Source organism: Myotis myotis, unplaced genomic scaffold (genome assembly GCF_014108235.1).
Source record: "Myotis myotis isolate mMyoMyo1 unplaced genomic scaffold, mMyoMyo1.p scaffold_m19_p_5, whole genome shotgun sequence".
Lineage (NCBI taxonomy): Eukaryota > Metazoa > Chordata > Mammalia > Chiroptera > Vespertilionidae > Myotis > Myotis myotis.
The window spans coordinates 80,683,085-80,700,962 of NW_023416357.1; the positions used below are offsets into that span (position 1 = coordinate 80,683,085).

Below are 17,878 nucleotides of genomic sequence, written 5' to 3' on the forward strand. Positions count from 1 at the left end.
TCAGACAACCGCCCCTCCTCCTCCTCCTCCTCCTCCTCCTCCTCCTCCTCCTCCTCCTCCTCCCCCCCCCTCCTCCTCCCCTCCCTCCCTTCCCCCCCCCCCCCCCCCCCCCCTTCCCTCCCCTCCCCCTCCTCCTCCCCCTCCTCCTCCTCCTCCCCTCCTCCCCCTCCCCCTCCTCCTCCTCCTCCTCCTCCTCCTCCTCCTCCTCCTTTTTGACATCCGCCTTCTTGCTGTGTCCTCTGACAGTCTTTCCTCTGTGTGTGTACATCTCTGGTGTCTTCCTATGTGTCCAGTTTCCTCTTCTTATAAGGATACCAGTCAGATTGGAGTAGGGCCTACCTTAATGGCCTCATTTTAACGTAATCACCTCTTTAAAGGCCCTATTTCCAAATATAAACACATTCTGAGGCACTGGGTGTTAGAGTTTCAACATATAGGTTTGGGGGGCACATAATTCAGCCCATAACACTCCCCATCTCAAGACCCTCAATTTAATTACATCTGCAAAATCCTTTTTGTTGTGTAAGGTAACATTCATTTAGTTGTTTGTTTTTTAATATATTTTATTGATTTTTTTTACAGAGAGGAAGGGAGAGGGATAGAGAGTTAGAAACACTGATGACAGAGAAACATCAATTCAGCTGCCTCCTGCACACTCCCTACTGGGGAATGCCCGCAACCAAGGTACATGCCCTTGACCGGAATTGAACCTGGGACCCTTCAGTCTGTAGGCTGATGCTCTATCCACTGAGCCAAACCGGTCAGGGCAACATTCATTTAGTTTTGGTGGGTTAGGACATGGACTTCTTTACCCAGACCATTATTCTGTCTACTACTGGGAGCAAATGGACACGATGAAGAATGGTTGAGAAGCCACTTGAAAGATATTTTTCTGGACTGTGTGTCAGGGAAGCAAATGGTCAAGGAGGGTTCTGATCCCGGTTCAGTCTCCTGAGACCCCACCAAGTTAGTTCAAGGGGAAGGGGTGGGGGCAGTTTCATCCTGGAGCCCAAGCCATAGACTAAGAGGCTTTCAGGTCCTGCACCCTGAGGAGCCGGGTAGGACCTCTCACGCCATACTGGGAGTAAGAGAGGACTAAGGATCCTGAGAGGTGGCCCCTGGGATTCTGCAGCTGCCCTGAGGGCGAGGACCGGGGCCACAGCCTGCTGAAACCAAGATGAAAGGTAAAGTGGTGTCAGCAAGCCTTGTAATTCCCTACCCTCCTACAGCTTCCAGTTCACAGGACAAAGATTGACCAAAGGGGACCTTGACATGAGAGAGGGCCCAGGCTGGGCCAACCTAATGGGTGTTTGGTGCTGTAGTCTACCATGATCCCATGCTCTGAAGGGGTCCTGTGTTTGGGGTTAATGCACTATGGTTGTCTTGAAATTCTTAATGATTCTACCTTTGTATTTATGTTTTGGAAGTGCTGGAGTCCTGCCTCCCCTAAATGGGTTCTTGACTGCTAGCTTCCTGCCCCTACCTGGCGATAGCTGCCACCCTCCTTCCCCAGCAGGAACCTGGGTGTAGGCACAGGGAGGGTCTAGGTCAGGGTCAGGTTTGGGTACATTTGTACCAAGTTGTGGGGTAGAAACCAGAGTGCCTATGGGCACCTGCCCCAGAGTATTTCCCTGTCTGAGGGTTCTGGACAGTAAACAGCAAGTAACCACCATGATAGATTGACAGTAGAATAAAGAAAATGGCTTTGTTCTTGCTTTTTGAACAAGAGGTCCTGCATTTTTGTTTTGCACCAGACCTTACAAAATATGTAGCTGTCCCTGGTCCCCGGAGAAGGTACAGAGCCAGCCCTTCCACTCCATGGTGGTCTTTGGAGAAGACCACCTTATTTCCGTAGGCAGTTTCCTTCTTTACATAATGAGACATCTGAGTTTTCCCCATAGAGACAGCATTCCCAGTTGCATCCTCTCTGTCCCCTTCTTCGCAACCCTTTCCTAGGTCTTAGATAAGGGATGATTGGGTGGGGTGAGAGTGAGGAAGCATAAAGGTGCTTACAAACAACAGATGCCCAGGTGGTTTATTGAAGTTCATACCTCAGCCCCTTCTACCACAGGCCACATGTTAGCCATAGGCATGGTCCCAGCCATCTCTCCCACCAAGAAAGCTGGCCAGGTCCCCCAGAAACCTTGCAGAGTGGTCTCTTGGTATGGGACACCTGGCTCTTGAAGGGGAAGGGGCTGTGATTGATGGAACAGATGCTGCTATCTGATTAGCTGACAGCATGACCCTCCCTTTTGGAAGGCACTGCTCACCTAATCCTACACTGTAGGGCCAAGGGCGTATGGGTATTTTTCACTGGGCCCCTAAGGAGACAGGAAGGACTAATGAGAAATCTGTCAGCAATGAGAGGTGTTGCACAGTCACCCAGAAATCGCTCAAGTGGGAAGAGCAGGAGCTCTTGGCTGGGGGCAAGAGCTTGTATCCCCACTCCTCAGAAGTTGTTATCTATGTTCCAGACATCCCCGCTGAGTGCGTTGGCGGCCCCCTGCAGCGTCCAGGTGAGCAGGGCCAGTTGGCGCCGAAATCGGCTTTCCTGGAAGCCCAGGCCAGGCGCCACCCCGGAGGTGGCAGCCCCTGGGGTCTCGGAACTGCTGGAGCGGAGCAGCCGCACGTGGTTGAGCAGGGCGCCCAGCGTGTGATCTCCGCGGCCCAGGAAGATGTGTCGGAATGGGGAGTCAGCCGGCGACACATATTGGGACAGGAAGTAGTACTCCACCTGAACAGAGGGGGGGGCCAGGTCGAGGTTGGGGCTTGCTCCCTGCTTCCCAAAACCCCCCTCCCCCAGCCCCCCCCCCCCCCTCCCAGCAAGCTAAAACCTGAACAATTCCAAACCAAAATTGGGACCTAGTACTGGCTTAATAAACACTATTGAGCAGCTTAAGTCCCACCTCCCTTTGGCTACCCAATCAGGAATGGCCACTCTGTGATGTCACCAATAGCTGGGTAGGATGTTCTCCAGTTCTGGGTTGAATTCCTTTCTTTTTATCCCTTGAACCTCCAAGTCTGCATCTAGGTCTCCCCATTCACTTCCCTGCCCAGGGCCCCAGAGAACAGTCTATCATCCTGCTGTTTCTCACTCTCCTACCCCAGTCATGTTACCTCACCTCTGCCAGTGTCCATGGCCCAGAGTCAAAGGTCAGGGGACAGCCCCTAATGAAGTGCCTGACTCTGCCCTCATCACCCTCTGGCTCAGTTACTGTTGGTCTTTCCTGAGGTGGCCTTGCTCCTACCCCAGCTCTCCTCCCACCTCTCTGCTAGCTTCTCTGGTTCCTTCTGCTCCCACCTGTGAGCTGGCCCAAGGTTTGACCTCTACCTTCTGCTCTTTACCTACAATCTAGTGTTGTTTTTTCAATCCTGGCTGCATATTCAAATCACTAGGGGAAGATATTTAAATTACCATTACCTGGGCGCCATGCTAGCAAAATCAGTATCTCACACACTCATATCTTTCAAAGGCCTCATTCATTCAAAGAGCTCATCCATGCCCTTAAACTTAAACCAGGACCTGGTGGGGACAGTGGCAATCCTGCCCTCTAGCCTTCTGGGCCTCCTCACTGGGGTAGGGGGCACCTGGACACAGCCTCATATACATGTGGACACCAACTTCTTACAAAACCTGACCCTTGCACCCATATTCCTTCGTGAGCACCATGGTCTTCTTCAGGTGCCAGGCTCTCAGCCTTGAAGGTGAGTGGGAGTGGGGTGAGCACAGACTTTGGAGTCAGACTGCTTGGTTTCAAATTTCAGCTCTACCACTTCCTGGATGCATTACTTAGCCCATCTGAGCCTCCGTTTCTGTGTGCGATACTAGCAACCCCACAGATTTGAGGGAGTCCTGAGAAAGTAAAGCATTTGGTAGCCCTCAATAAATGGCAGCTGCTATGATGATTCTCCTACTCTTCTCAACACTCAGTCTCTCCATTTTACTTCCAAATGCCTCCCTTCAGTCCAGTCCCCTCACACTTAGGTGGCATGTGTTGCCCTCTGCCACCCTCACCCAGAGCTCAGTCATCATGAATATCATTCTCTTTTCAGGCCATTTACATTCTGGCCAAATCCTTTCTAAAATTCCACTTTGTTCACATCACCTTCCTGCTCAAACACCTTCCTAGTTTCCTTGATGCCCAGACCCTAAAAATTCAAAGTTCTTATTTTGGTATTCAAGGTTCCCCATAGTTGGTTCCTAACTCATTGCTTGGTGCTCCTCTCCCCTCAGATTCTCCGTGGAGCCTCTCTTCACACTCCACTGGTCCACACGCTGCTCACAAGGAGCGCCAGGCCCCGTTTCACTGCCTCATCCTTACCCTGGGGCTCACCTCCCTGAAATTCCTTTTTGCACCAACTCAAGTTCTGTCTGTTATTCAAGACCCATGTCACAGTCTAAAGCCTGGGGTCAGCAAGCTTTTTATGCAAAAAGCAAGATAGTAAACATTTTAGGCTTCTCAGGCCATTCTGTTTCTGCAGCTACTCAACTTTGCTGCTATAGCACAAAAGCAGCTGTAGACCAATGAGCGTGGCTGCATTGCAGTAAAACTTAATTTATAAAAAGAAAGGCAAGGCTAAATTTGGCCTGTTGGCTGTAGCTTACCAACCCCTGGTCTAGAGCCACAAAGTTCTCTGGGCTTGGCCTAGCCCTGTATTGCAGGTTCTGAAGTCCTTTTCCTCTCCAGCCTGAGTCTGAATCCTTTGATCTCTTACACACAGATGCTTTTAGCCCTTGGGAGGAACCTTTGGGAGTGGGATAAGGGGGGTGTCTTTTTGTGTTCCCGGAGTCTGGCACATCAGGGGTTAAAGCAAGGTCTGAGAATGAACCGTGCCCAATCTCTTGTCTCATCAAGGGTCACATGTCAGTGGAGGGGACAAAGGGAAGGGGAGAAGGAGAAATGAGGAAGGGGAAGGAAGAAGAGGGTACTGAGGAGAGAGGAGAATGAGAGAGACCAGGAAAAGGACCAAGTATGAACGAGCAAGAGGGATGAATGTGTGAACAAAGAAGGAATGAGTGACGCCAAGGGAAAGGAGCAGGAACCCAAGCAGGAAAGATGGGGAGACAAACACAAACCTGCAAGGGGCAGGCATGTTCTCCCAACTGCCGGTGAACACTCTGGGTTCCCTGCTCACCCCACACTCAGTGAGGATAGTCCTGCTTATGATTTTGCCCTATAGACTTCCCCCCCCCCCCCCTCACAGTCTCTACACATCCATTTCCTGAGACAAAGAGTTGCCAGGTTGAATTCTTGGGGTGAAGAAATGGAAGGAAGAGGAGGGGATAGAAATGGGGATGGAGTGTGGGTTGCAAAGTATTAAAGCTACGCAGGAGGGATCGCAGAGGGAATAAAATCTAGTCTAACTTTCACATGACACCTCCTCCAAGCAGCCTTTCTGAGTTTTGTGCATCTCATCACCAGAAGGAAGAGAGCTCTCCACACTCTGGATTTCTTAAGCTTTTTGTACCTGCAGGGCCAGAACCCTTTGCCTCTTGTATTGTGGACCATTATGGACATGCTTTTTCTCTCCAGGGGGTTGGTGAGATTGGGGGGGGGGGGGGTTGAGTATCCCAGTCCTGCCATGTTGGCCAGGCGACTGTAGCCAAGGGACTGGCCCTCTCTGTCCATTTCAATACTAAGCGGGGCCTGCCTCAGTGGTCACTCCAGCCTGTCTGTCAGCAATGTGCGTCCAGGACTTGAAGAGTTCCGAGGACAGGGATTGAGGGGAGGTAGAGAGAGGGGTAAGGAGTGCATCAGTGGAGGAGCTAAGCAGAGGGAGGAGGGGGCACAGGGCGGGGGAGCAGGCCCTCACCCGCATGATGCGCACGTTGTACATGCGTGTCAGCCTTTCATCGCTCTCCTCAGAACTGTAGATCTCTTTCCGCAGCTTCTCTGCCGCCCGGATGTAGTCCCCTCGCGCAGAGTACACCCACTGGAGGGTCAGCCCGCGCGCCTAAGGGTGGAGGGCGGGCTGGGGCCGGTAGCAGGATCCAGGACCCAGCCTAGGATGGAGGTCAAGGGGCTGGGGGACAGGCCGGGCCTGGCAGGGTTGGGGCGGTATAATAGGGGGACAGGATGCTGAGGCATAAGAAGGGAGAGGGAAGACCTGTGTGGTTGCGGGGGTGCGGGGGGGGGGGGGCAAATCCTGGGGGCTTGGGAGGGGCTTAGGTGCCTGGGGCAGGAGTAAAGGGGCCAAGATGGAGGGTGGGGGAGAAGCGACAAGACTCCCTGGGCTGGTCAGTACTTTAAGGGGACGTAGTGCCCTCCACCCCCAGAAGCCGTGAGAGGGATTGGCATCTTGGACCTTGAGGTCCCCAGAGAACTCGTTGAGGCTGCCGATGTGCCTGAGGACCACGTCCCCGTAGCGGCCGAAGTCCAGGGGCAGCAGGTGATCGTGGCTGAGCCGGATGAGGAGCTGCCCCGCAAACTGGGCCACAGCCTGGGCCACAGCTGGCAGCCGGCCCCGCAGCACCTTGTGCAGGTTCTCATATGTGTCGTCCTTCGTGTGCAGGAACGGGTACACCTGGCCGTCCTGCGGGGACAGGGAATGCTGGCGCAGGCGCATGGTGCAGACAGGCCCAGAGGGCTGCTGCCCCGGGGCGGGCCGGGAGTCTCACCTCCACGAAGGAGAACTCGATGGCAGGAACCCCCGCAAAGGCAGTGAAGGAATAGGCACTGCTATCCATGGGCAGTGGCTGGATTCTGGGGTTGGGGGTAGGTTAGAATGCTCTGTGGGTTCATGCTCCTCCCACACCAACCCCAGCTTTCCTCCCTGCCACCTTGCCCTAACGTACACCTCTGCATCCCAGCTGTGATTGCTGAACGCCACTTGCTCATAAAGGGTCTGCCCGCTGTGGTTAGGAGACTCCACCTGAGGGCAGGGTGGGGGCAAGGTCAGGCTCCCCTCCTGCCCCCCACCCCCAAGCTCCCCTCCATTCCCTGCTCCCAGCTAGACTCTTGCCTGCTTCAGGATGTTCTCGATGAGGCTAATCAGAAGGGGGCTGGTCTTGGCGTGGAACTTGTCGTCCCCTGCAGAGAAGCAGGCCAAGCTCAGGGCTTGGTCCCAAGGGCAGGGGTGCACCTGAGGGGGTCCAGGTGGTGGCATTGCCCCTGCTCACCCAGCACGGCATTGTCCAGGCTCACATAGACCACGGCTTTGAGATGCAGCAGGCTAAGGTAGCCCTGTGGGGGAGGGGTATGCAGTATGAAGCCTCTCCCCACTGTCCCCACTGCCTGGCTACCTGCCCAGGGCCCCACCTTACCTCCAGCCACTCTGTGGAGCCCACACTCCCAAAGTCACCTCCATCCCAGCTGATGAAGAGAAGACTTCTTCGAGGCTGGAAGCCTGGGGACAGAGTGGGGAGAGAGGATGGGCTCAACTGGGGTCCAAGCAAAAACACCCCTTCCCCTTTGTCTTCCTCTGTCCCTGTCCCCTGGGGTCTCTTCTTCCCTCTCATCAAGTCCCCAACCCAGCCCTGGGTCTGCTCTGACTCAACTCTAACAGCGATAGAGAGGCTTTACATATGGAATATCCCATTTAATCTGCACTCAGACCCTGGACTGCTACTACTTTCATGTTTAGATGAGGAAATGGAGATGTAGTCACTTGCCCAGGGCCACGCAGGACATGAGTGGCTAGGTTTGGAGCCAGGTCTGAGTGGCCACCCTCCAGCCTGTGCTGCTAATTGCCTCTCTGCCCGTCCTGACTCAGGTCACAGCCCTGGCTGCCCGGCCCAGGCCCAGACCCTGGCCTTACCATTGCTCACCATGGAGGAAAAGGTCCGCACCAGCTCCAGCAGGATGGCAGTCCCCACGGCAGACTTGGCTGCCCCAGGGCCCCACGCATCCCTCTGGGCCCCAATGACAACATAGTGATCTGTGGGAGGAGATGTTTAGAGTCCACCTCTGACACTGGCAGTACCCAGAGGCTTCTCCCTCCACCTTGGCAAGACAGGTGCTCACAAGGCCTCACTGTTTTCCAGGCCCCCAACTAGTCGATCTCAGCCCCTCAGATTTCTGCAACCCCTGCTGTCATTAAAGAGAGTGCCCCTCCTCCACTGGCCCTGGCTGGGTGGCCTGCTACTTCAGTGAGATGCCTGGGTCATTCCTGACTCCATTACCTCCCAGGTCAGCCACGTCCTGCTGTTCACCAGGTTTTCCCTGTTAAATCTCTCTGCCCCAGTGGTTCTCAACCTTGGCTGCACATTAGAATCACCTGGGAATATTTTTAAAATCCTGATTTCTGGGCCTCATCCTCCGGAAATTCTGTTTCTTTGTTACTAATGTTGTGGCCCCACCCCATAACAAAGAAACAGAATTTCCGGAGGATGAGGCCCAGAAATCAGGATTTTGAAAAGATTCCCAGGTGATTCTAATGTGCAGCCAAGGTTGAGAACCACTGCTCTGCCCCGTCTCTGCCCACTAGAGCATCCTCATCTGAGCCTCATCACAGGCCGCCCTCTGTCACTCCCTCGGTGCTTACAGGTACCAAACTCTTCTTCCCAAGTTGCTCTGGTGACCCCAGTCTTCAGCTCTAGAACCCACTTTGATTCCCCACTCCTCTCCATATCTAGTTATGCTCCAAAGGCTCATCTACCTGATATGGCCTCCCTTTCATGCTATCACATCACCCAACTGATGCTTGTTCATCTCCAGTGTGAGACAACCCACTGCTACACCAGATGGCCCATTCTGTCTATGGGCATGTGGGACCTTGAAGTCTCACTACTACCCTCCATAGTCCCAGTTCAGCTGCAACTTGCCAGGCTGCCTCCCTGCACCCTTGCTGCACCCTCCACTTCAGCCAAGGCCGCCTCCCTCCTCTGGACACCACTCTGGCCCACTCTCCCGTGCCTCCTGCTCCAGCCCCATCTCTGGTCAGGATTTAAAGCAGCTCCCCTCCCCAAGGCTGGGCAAGCAAGCACACCTGGCTCTGATCGGCCCTCGATGCAGCCAAAGATGTTGCTGATGGGGGTGGAAGCCCTGCGGTTGTTGACCCCTAGGTGCAGGCCTGGCCCAGGACCCAGGCGATAAGGGGAGCCGGAGAGCTGCCCCTGCCATTCTTGTGGGGCCTCGGCACCTGCAAGCTTCCTGGAGAGGGGTGGGGCAGAAAGGGTTGGGAGTAGCAGAGAGGCTCAGGCTAGAAAAGAGCCTAAGTCCTAGTCTTCACTCTTTCTCTCCCTTCCATCTTCTGGCCCCTGCTCTCTGCCTCTGCACCCTGACTGAGAGGGCATCCAGCCAGGGCTGCCTGGGACAGCTGTGCAGGCTGTGTCCTGCTCAAGGTGCCCCGTGGAGGTGGGTGTGATATCACCAGGAGCTCCTCTCACCAAACGGTGGGCCCTGGCAAGAGGCAGTGCCCTCCCAGAAGAGCCATCTTTTTCTAGTTCACCCACAGGCACCTTATTGGCCAGCGGCAGCCTACCTCTCCCTGCCCCCTCTCCTGGTTCCCAAGGCCCCTCACCTCAGCAGGAGGGAGGCAACGTCCGCACTGATGGGCTGGGCTGGGATGCTTGGAAGGCCCGAGGACTGGACTGGAGGGAACTGGGTTTGATTGAAGGAAGGGAAGCCAGGCGTGTAGGGGTCCCCAGTCCCCAGGTGCACCTGTGGGGTGAGGGGTGCCCACTCTGAAACTGTGAGCTAGGCTCCCAAAAAGTGTGCCAGCTTCATCCTGGGCAAGAAGGTGCAGCCCTGGGGCCCTAGGAAAGCACGGGTAACTTCCCCCAATACTTACATGTCCATACACAGCTCGGTTGCCGGACAGGCCTGGCTTGTGTGGGCCCTGGGGGAAGTCGGCTGGGTCGGGATAGATGAGTACTCCTCCTGCCCCAAAGTCCTGGGCACTGGCCACCTAGGGAAGAGGGTAGGGGGTACCAAAGCACTTTCTCACAGAGAAAACAGAGTTATAAGGGCAGGAGAAGCAAGTAAAAGCGAAGTGACACAGCCTTTGATCTGCAATTGTAGACCCACAGAGAGGCTGTGGGCCCCACAGGCCCTCATCTTTGTGCCCTCCCACCGCGCCTTGGCAGCCTCAGACCCCACAGCACCCCACCTCCTCCCGCCTTTCTGTTCCCCGTTCCGAACCTCCTGATTTTGTTCCTCTCCAGCATTTCTTACAACCCACTTGGTTCTCTCTTTTCTCCCTCTAGTAGCCTCCCAGGCGCTTCCCATGTGCCGCTACCCGATCCTGGGGTTCCCCAGCCCGCATCCTCCCCGCTGCGCCCCATTCCACCACCACCCGCCCCCATCCGGGGACCCTCACCTTCTGGGCAAAACTGATCACCCCCAAGCGCACCAGCAGGAGGCGCCCCGCCGGCTCCACACCCCGGGTCCGCAGGTGCTGCAGGTCCTCCGGCCGCCCGTAGTGGGCGTACACCAGCTCTCCCTGGGGAGTAGGGGGCTGTCAGGCGCGCTCCCCGCGCCCCGCCGCCGCCAGGAGCGAAAGGGGGCAGGGCAGGGGGCGCTCACCGTGGCGTTGCCGGTGGCGCTGTAGGGACAGTAGACGTCCGGGTCCTCTAGCGGCAGCTGTTCCCCGAGCCTCCCGGCTGCATCGACCCAGTGCAGGGTGTTGGGGTGAGCCCTGAGGAGTGGGGGTGGTGAGCGTCACACGCCCCCCTCTCTGCCGCGCCCCCGACCTCCACGCACTCACCGGTCTGGGTACTGCAGCCCCACGTAGTGCGTGTCTGTCCACACGTGGTCCAGCTTCTGGCGCGAAAGTGCAGCGTGGATGTCCCGAGCAAGGGCGGCCATCCCAGCTGAGCCGGCAACCCTGTCCCTCAGGCTGGTTTGTCTGAGTGGGGAGAGGTGGGGTTGGGGCACGGGAGGGGAGAAGGGCGCGGACTTCTGGGCGCCTGGAAGCGAGGAGGCGAGGGGGCGAGGGGTGGCCCTGATTCCCAGGCAGCGAGGGGCTCCTAAGACTGACCCAGACGCTGCCATCACCACCAGGACTGTGGCCCAGCGTCTCCAGGGCCTTCTTATGCTTAAAATATTAGCTGCCGATAGCTAGGGGTTCTGTCCACTACCCCTGAGGCTCTTCCAGGCCAAACTCCAGTCTGCTGCCCCTTCACACATGTGCTTTGCCCCGGGCAGGAGGACACCTTTCTTCCGAAAGGCTAACTGGGCAGAGACAGGACCCTTCACCTCCCCACCCCCCACCTGGGCCTCATGGAGACACTGTACACCAGAGTTCCCAGTGGAATTGTGGACTCATTTGTCTCATCGGAGACCTCGCCCTGTCTTCTTCCATAGTCACCACTTACCTAGCCAGCCTATTGTCACCTGAACTCTCCCTGTTCTTCCATCTCACCTCTGCCACCCCCATCCGCTGGTCTCCCTGTCAATGGTTCCCACTGCCCTCTCAGTGGCAAACAAACTCCTCCCTCGTCAGCATTACCACTGAATACCCCTGCTACGCTTTATCTGGGCAGAAACACTGCTCTCCCTTAAGAAGCCAGGGCTCCTTTGGGACTCCTGAGGTGGCTCAGGTTCATACACCACCTGGGCTTGGAGCGGAGGCATTCTCTTGGCTCCACTGTTCATCTTTCTGACCATTTCTCCTCTAATAAAACTCTTTCCTTTGAAGCCCCTGACCTCCAACTCTCCCATCCTCTGTCCCTCCTCACTGCTGTTATCTTATAGCCCAGTGATTTTCAACCAGTGTGCTGCAAGAATTCTTAAAACATGCAATACCTGACCCTGGCTGGTGTGGTTCAGTGGATAGAGTATTGGCCTATGGACTGAAGGGTCCCAGGTTCGATTCTGGTCAGGGGCAGTGCCTTGGTTGCAGGCTAGATCACCAGTGTGGGGCACGCACGAGGCAGCCAATCAATGATTCCCTCTCATCATTGATGTTTCTATCTCTCTCTCCCTCTCCCTTCCTCTCTGAAATCAATAAAAATATTAAAAAATAAAAATAACAAGGAAAAAAAAAGAAAGAAAAGGGGACACACACTGGAGTCCTGCACAGTAATAAGGAGCAATAAACTAGATATACACATTGTAATATAGTAGAGCTTGGAAGCACTGTTAGGTTAAAAAATTATCAAAATTAAAAGCAGCCCTGGCCCGTGTGGCTCAATTAATTGGTTGATGCCTCATCTAGTACACCAAAAGGCGGTGGGTTCGATTCATTTTCAGGGTACATGTCCAGGCGCACAGATTTGATCCCCAGTTGAGGCTCGTTAGAGAGGCAACCAATTGATGTTTCTCTCTCACACTGATATTTCTCTCTCTCACTCTCCCTGCCTCTCTCCAATATCAATTTGAAACATTTTTAAAAAATTAAAGCACACACTAGAGATGGTTGTATCTGAATAGTAAGTCTCGGAGTGATTTCTTTTTTACTTTCTTCTTTGTATTATTCCATGTGGCTTAAACTTTAAAATAATGAACATGTAGTAGCATTTTACACATTTTTGAAAAAATCTACATATGCACATAAAACATGGTGTATATGACAAAGCCACATGTGTATTTAAAGGCACACATGTAACACATTCGATGAGGTACTTCTGGGTGAGGGGAGCGGGGAGGAGTGCTCAGGGAGAGGGAGAGAAAATTAAACAGGAAAACCCTTTCACTCTCATTGACCAATAAGGATACTGTACTACAGTCTCAGGGGTATGATCACCTCCATTCTTTGCACCTGACCTTCAAAAAATTCCTCACCCCAAATCTGATCATGATACTCTGTTGTTTGAAACTTTCTAATTCTCACTCATTCCTTTTAGAATAAAATCCAAGGAAGTTCACGTAGCCAGTGAGGCCCTTTTGCCTGAGCCATATCCACCTCAACAGCCACATGGACTTTCTTTTACTTTCTCCAATAGGCCACCATCTTCCTGGCTCAGACCCTTTGCACATGCTGTGCTTTGGCCTACAATGCTCTCCACCTTCTCTTTGCCTGATGACCGACTTGTCACTTCCTCAAGGAAGTCTTCCCTGACCCCCAATCTAAATTAGGATCCCTGGGTTATAGTCATTCCTCACATTCCTTACTTTCCCTTCAAAGCCATGATCCTGGTAACAATTGTGCAGTCGTGAATGTGATTGATTATTACTTTAGTATTGATTTCCTCCAATAGACTGTAAGCTCTGTGAGGGCAAGATCCAGACTGTTTTGTTCTCTGCTATATCACCTCCAGCCACTTAGCCCAGCACCTGCCACGTAGCAGGAGCTCAAAATATTTGTTGGATAAACTACTGAATGACTCATCAATGCCACCTCCAGTCCAGCCACCAATTTTCCTGGCCACGCCCTGGATCTTGTCATTACCTGGAACTTCATTTCCAGAATATTTTTCCATTAAGGAATTATCTACTTAAGTACCAGGCACTATGGTAGGTGCCTGAGACTCCAAGATAAATAGGACATAGTTTATCAGATAAATCTTAAAAACTCCAGAATCTTACTCTCTCTCTCTGACTAGAGCTTTTCATTTTCCACCTCACTCCTTTACACTCACTATACCTGCTCTTCAACCGCACTGAGCACTCCAGACTGTCCACTTTCTCTAAGCCTGTCATCAGCTCCTGGTTTCCCTTCCCTTCCCCGTCCAACCTAAAGTCACTTCAATGCTTGCTACCCTCTTGCCTCCCTGCCCTTTGATGCCGTCCACAGCGTGACAGCCCACCCCAAGACCCGGTAAACCATCCATCTACTCAGCCTATACCTCAACTGCCAAGTGCTGCTCAAGAAGATGAAAAAGCCCTGCGTGTTGTTGATGCCACAGATTTTTTAAACTATATTTTTATTGATTTCAGAGAGGAAGGGAGAGGGAGAGAGAGAGAAACATCAATCATGAGAGAGAATCATTGATTGGCTGCCTCCTGAACACACCACACTGAGATCGAGCCCACAACCCAGGTGTGTGCCCTTGACCGAAATCAAATTCGGGACCTTTCAGTCTGCAGGCCGATGCTCTATCCACTGAGCCAAACTGGCTAGGGCAGTGGTCAGCAAACTACGGCTCTCGAGCCACATGCGGCTCTTTGGCCCCTTGAGTGTGGCTCATCCACAAAATACCACGTGTGGGCGCGCATGTACAGTGCGATTGACACTTCGTGGCCCACGCGCAGAAGTCGGTATTTTGTGGAAGAGCCAAAGTTTGCCGACCACTGGGCTAGGGCAATGCCACATATTTAAGGTTTTTCAGCAAGGCAGATTCAGTGCTATCAAAAGTGATCAAGTTTAGTGTTGCTCTCATGAAGAAAAGGAAATACATTAATACAAATTATCACATAAGCATGATAAAAACAATTAAATGGTCATCGCAGTTTATTCTGAAAAAAATATTTGAAAAATTTCCATCACTGTGTCTCCTTTCTGATCATAAAAAAGAAAATCCCAGTAAGCTAAGAGTACAAGGAAACTTTCTTAATTTTCTTTTAAAAAGCTTCTCAGAGTCTGCAGCAAAGTTCACATTCAATGACAAAGTATTAAAAAACAAAAAAAACATTCCTGCCCTGTTGGGGTAGCTCAGTGGGTTGGAGTGTTGTCCTGATACACTAGGTGTGGGTTCAATCCCTGGTCAGGGCACATACAAGAATCAACCAATGAATGTATAAATAAGTGGAACAACAAATAGATATTTCTCTCTCAAGTCAATTTTTAAATATTTAAAAAAGAATTATACACACACACACACACACACACATTCCCATGAAAGTCAGGAAATAGGTAAGGATATCTGCTGTCACCAACACCTCATGTCCTCTCCAATGCAATCAGAAATGAAAGAGAAATAAAAAGTATCAATACTGGAGCCCTAACTGGTTTGGCTCAGTAGATAGAGCGTCAGCCTGCGGACTGAAGGGTCCCAGGTTCAATTCCGGTCAAGGGCACATGCCTGGGTTGCAGGCTTAATCCCCAGTAGGGGACATGCAGGAGGCAGGCAATCAATGATTCTCTCTCATCATTGATGTTTCTATCTCTCTTTCCCTTTCCCTTTCTCTCTGAAATCAATAAAGATATATTTATTTTTTAAAGTATCTATATTGGAAAAGAAGCTATAGGTCTTTCACTATGTACAGCTTATATGACTTGGTACTTAGAAAACCCAGGAGAATCCATTGAGAAACGATTCCTGACCTAAAAGAGGGCTCTTGGTGGCCTGACCTCTTCTGTGGTCCGACCTGGCCGCTCCGTCCCAGCAGGGAAAGTGACTTCAGCAGGACAAAAAGAACACCGGCCTACTGTCTGTGCCGCAGGCCTGCACTCTGTGTCCGGGTCGTTTCTCTCATCATGCAGATGGGGGGATGGGCTGCTCCCACAAATGCATTTCCTTTCTTGTTTTTCTGGTTCGCTAAAACACCCCTTCTCAGATCCACCAGAGCTCCACAAGTCAAAATCCGAGCTCCTCGGTGTGGCATTCAAGACTTTTTGGGGGTCTGTCCCACCGCATATCTGGACCCTTCTGTTCTTGTGTAGACAGTCAGCTCCAGCATCTCCCAAGTGTGCCACCCTGAGCCCTCTCTCCGCAGGTTCAACTCGGGAACCGCCCTCCCTCCTCTCGGCTCCAACGCCTGCCGTCCTCCCCAGGACCACTGAACAGGGAGGCCAGCGAGGCAGGTGGAAGGACTCAGAAGGGAGGCTGTGACACCAGGGCCCTGGGAGAGGAGAAGAGGAGACTGAGAGGATGAGGGTTTTGAGGGCCAGGATGCTCCTTACCTGATGGCGTTCTCCAGGCTCCCCTCGCCCAGGTGCCGTAGGAACAGGGCCTGGAGGTCACTCCAGTATAATGTGCCTTGGTGGGAGTTCGGGCCCGGCCCATAGTTCACATCCTCGCTGACCACCATCACGTCGTTCCCGCAGGCCTGGCAGGACCCTCGGAAGGCCACATAGCCCAGAAGGAAGGCTGGCAAGTGGCAAGATGGAGATTCTCCTTGTGCTCCCTCTGGACCCCAGAAATTTCCCCCAGCCCAGGCCCTTCACTGCGGGGGCAGAATGATTCTCACCCCCAGTGAAGATCAGCAGGGCTGTCAGGACCAGGTAGGGAGCAGCCCTTCGTCCTGCTGCTGTCCAGAGTCCGAGGTTTTGTCGTCCTGCTGGAGAGCCCAGGGGCTCAGGGCCCCTCAGCTCCATGGGACAGAAGTGGCCTGGTGGCTTGGCCACCTCCTCCTCTTCTTCCTCTTCCTCCTCCGGGCACCCCTGCTGGGTGCCTTCCACATGCTTGTAGATGGTCTGAGAGGGTCGTGGGGACAACCTTTTCTGTGGGGGTCAGGTGGGCATGAGATTGGGAAAGGAAGTGTGGGGGGCAGGGAGGGACCTGGCAAAAATAGGGTCAGTGACTTTGGGGTGCCACATGAGCACAGGGCAAGGAAGAGAGTCCTAAGAGTCAGGCTGGAGGGGAGAGATTGAAGTGGGAAGGGGAGGGGCCGGCCTTGGGGTTTGAGAGGGGGCTGGGGCCTAGACAGAGGCCTAAGGTGTCCCCAGACCCCAATCAGTCTTACCGCTCCCTGGAGTAGACCCCAAAGCCGCTCCATGCTTGTGCCCCCTCCTGAGTCCTGCAGGCTGATCCCACCCCCAATGATAAACCGTTTGTGGGAGCCCTGTGAGGGCCCCTTATCAGCCCTAGCAGGTGGCCTGAGCTCTGGCATTTCTTGGCGTCCCCCCTCCCCCAAGGAAGGGGCACAGCCCTGGCCTCAATCCAATCTTCCAGACATGGCCCCCCAGCCCAGGCTAGAGGAGGAGGGGTTATACCCTCTCCTCCCAAATCCTTCCACAGTCCCTGACTAGTCCTCTTCCTACAAACAACCAATTGTTGACCTTGGGCAGACTTTGGCCTCCCAGTTCCCATCAGGGGTGGGGGAGGGGTACTGATGACTAGGGAGGGCGGAGCTATGGGTGCCCCCCACCTTCTGCTTCTGCTCCTCCCAGTGTCCTGGGGACCCCTTTCTAGGTCCCCACCTTGAAAATCTCTGCCCCTCCTCATCTGGCTTGCAGGCCCAATGCCCAGCCCTGTATCATATTAGTTGCCCTCTGTCTGATGCCCCAGTGGGATCCTAAGCTGAAGGTGCACAGTGGTGTGACATTGGGGTTTGGTTTGGCTGGGTGGGTGTCTTGTCTCACGGGAATCAGGCTGAAATTCGGGTCTCAGGCTCCTACTGGTGCCCGGGGAGGGGCATGAATGGTAGCACATGGTCATGCAAGACCAGGGAGTGCTCCAGCATGGGGGTCCCGGAGTCAGCGACCTGTGGGCCTTGACCCACAGGCATTGGTGGAAAGAGTCCTGGCCAAAGTGTGGGCAGAGCTAGGTGACCTTTGATAATTCATGGTGCTCTTTGGGCGCGTCCGCCTGTTTGGTGACTAGAGGACTGGGACCACACAGATTTTTACCTCTTTTGGATCTGGGCACCCCAGGAATACATCAGGGCACAAACCGCTGAGCTTTACCCACAATTTCAGGCAGGGGCCCCAAGCCTTGCTGAGGACCCCAGGACTAGTAGGGCTCAGGGACTAGTAGGGCTCAGGGACCTCGTGTGGGGATCACCCTTGGAAACCCTCAATTACTACCCAAGTTGGAAGAGAAGTTCTGAGCTGCTGGGGCGCAGCCCTGGCTCACCTCGGCTGCAGGTCCGGGGGTGCCTGGGCACAGCCTCCTCCGAACGCGGACGCCGACGCCCGGCCCACTCCCGCCCCACCTCCGCCCGCCCAGCAGGCCCGACCTCTGGCCCTGCCCTGGCCTCGCCCGGCCCTGGCCGCAGATCTTCTCTCCAGCAGCCCCTTCCCACCCCCGCTCGGCTCGGGGCACTTACTGCGAGGCCTCCGGGGCTCCTGCGGCTCCGCCCGGCCCGGCCCGCAGACCTGGCTCCGGTGTCCGCCTTGGGGTCGGGAACGGAGGTAGGTGTGGCCCTCCCTCGCCAACCCCCAGACCCCCGCG

General features: G+C 54.1%; 1 protein-coding gene across 3 annotated transcripts; it reads right to left on the reverse strand.

Annotated features, from left to right (window-relative positions):
- Positions 1-1,694: 1,694 nt before the first annotated feature.
- TFR2 (transferrin receptor 2) lies at positions 1,695-17,643 on the reverse strand. 3 transcript variants are annotated; one of them, XM_036310765.1, is made up of 19 exons: positions 17,561-17,643; positions 16,449-16,509; positions 15,954-16,206; positions 15,667-15,853; positions 10,648-10,788; positions 10,467-10,578; positions 10,261-10,383; positions 9,733-9,849; positions 9,463-9,602; positions 8,929-9,092; positions 7,759-7,878; positions 7,265-7,347; positions 7,121-7,184; positions 6,964-7,031; positions 6,797-6,873; positions 6,620-6,704; positions 6,307-6,552; positions 5,815-5,955; positions 1,695-2,734 (listed from the first exon to the last, which is right to left on the reverse strand). In XM_036310765.1, exons 2-19 carry the CDS (start codon positions 16,479-16,481, stop codon positions 2,450-2,452), a joined length of 2,439 nt encoding a protein of 812 aa, XP_036166658.1. In that variant the 5' UTR covers positions 16,482-16,509; positions 17,561-17,643; the 3' UTR covers positions 1,695-2,449. The 3 variants fall into 3 exon arrangements, with proteins under 3 accessions (XP_036166658.1, XP_036166655.1, XP_036166657.1); XM_036310762.1 differs by lacking the exon at positions 17,561-17,643 and having other exon boundaries at positions 16,449-16,762; XM_036310764.1 differs by lacking the exon at positions 17,561-17,643 and having other exon boundaries at positions 1,696-2,734; positions 6,307-6,534; positions 16,449-16,761.
- Between the last annotated feature and the right edge of the window lie 235 nt (positions 17,644-17,878).

What these genes read in the sequence shown, in the direction of transcription:
- TFR2 (XM_036310762.1), bottom strand. Translation starts at nt 16,595, where the DNA reads ATGCCAGAGCTCAGGCCACCTGCTAGGGCTGATAAGGGGCCCTCACAG. An exon ending in TGATCAGTTTTGCCCAGAAG is followed by an intron (nt 9,850 to 10,260) that starts GTGAGGGTCCCC and finishes CCTCTTCCCTAG; the next exon opens with GTGGCCAGTGCCCAGGACTT. An exon ending in AGTTCTCTGGGGACCTCAAG is followed by an intron (nt 5,956 to 6,306) that starts GTCCAAGATGCC and finishes CTCCACCCTTAG; the next exon opens with GCGCGCGGGCTGACCCTCCA.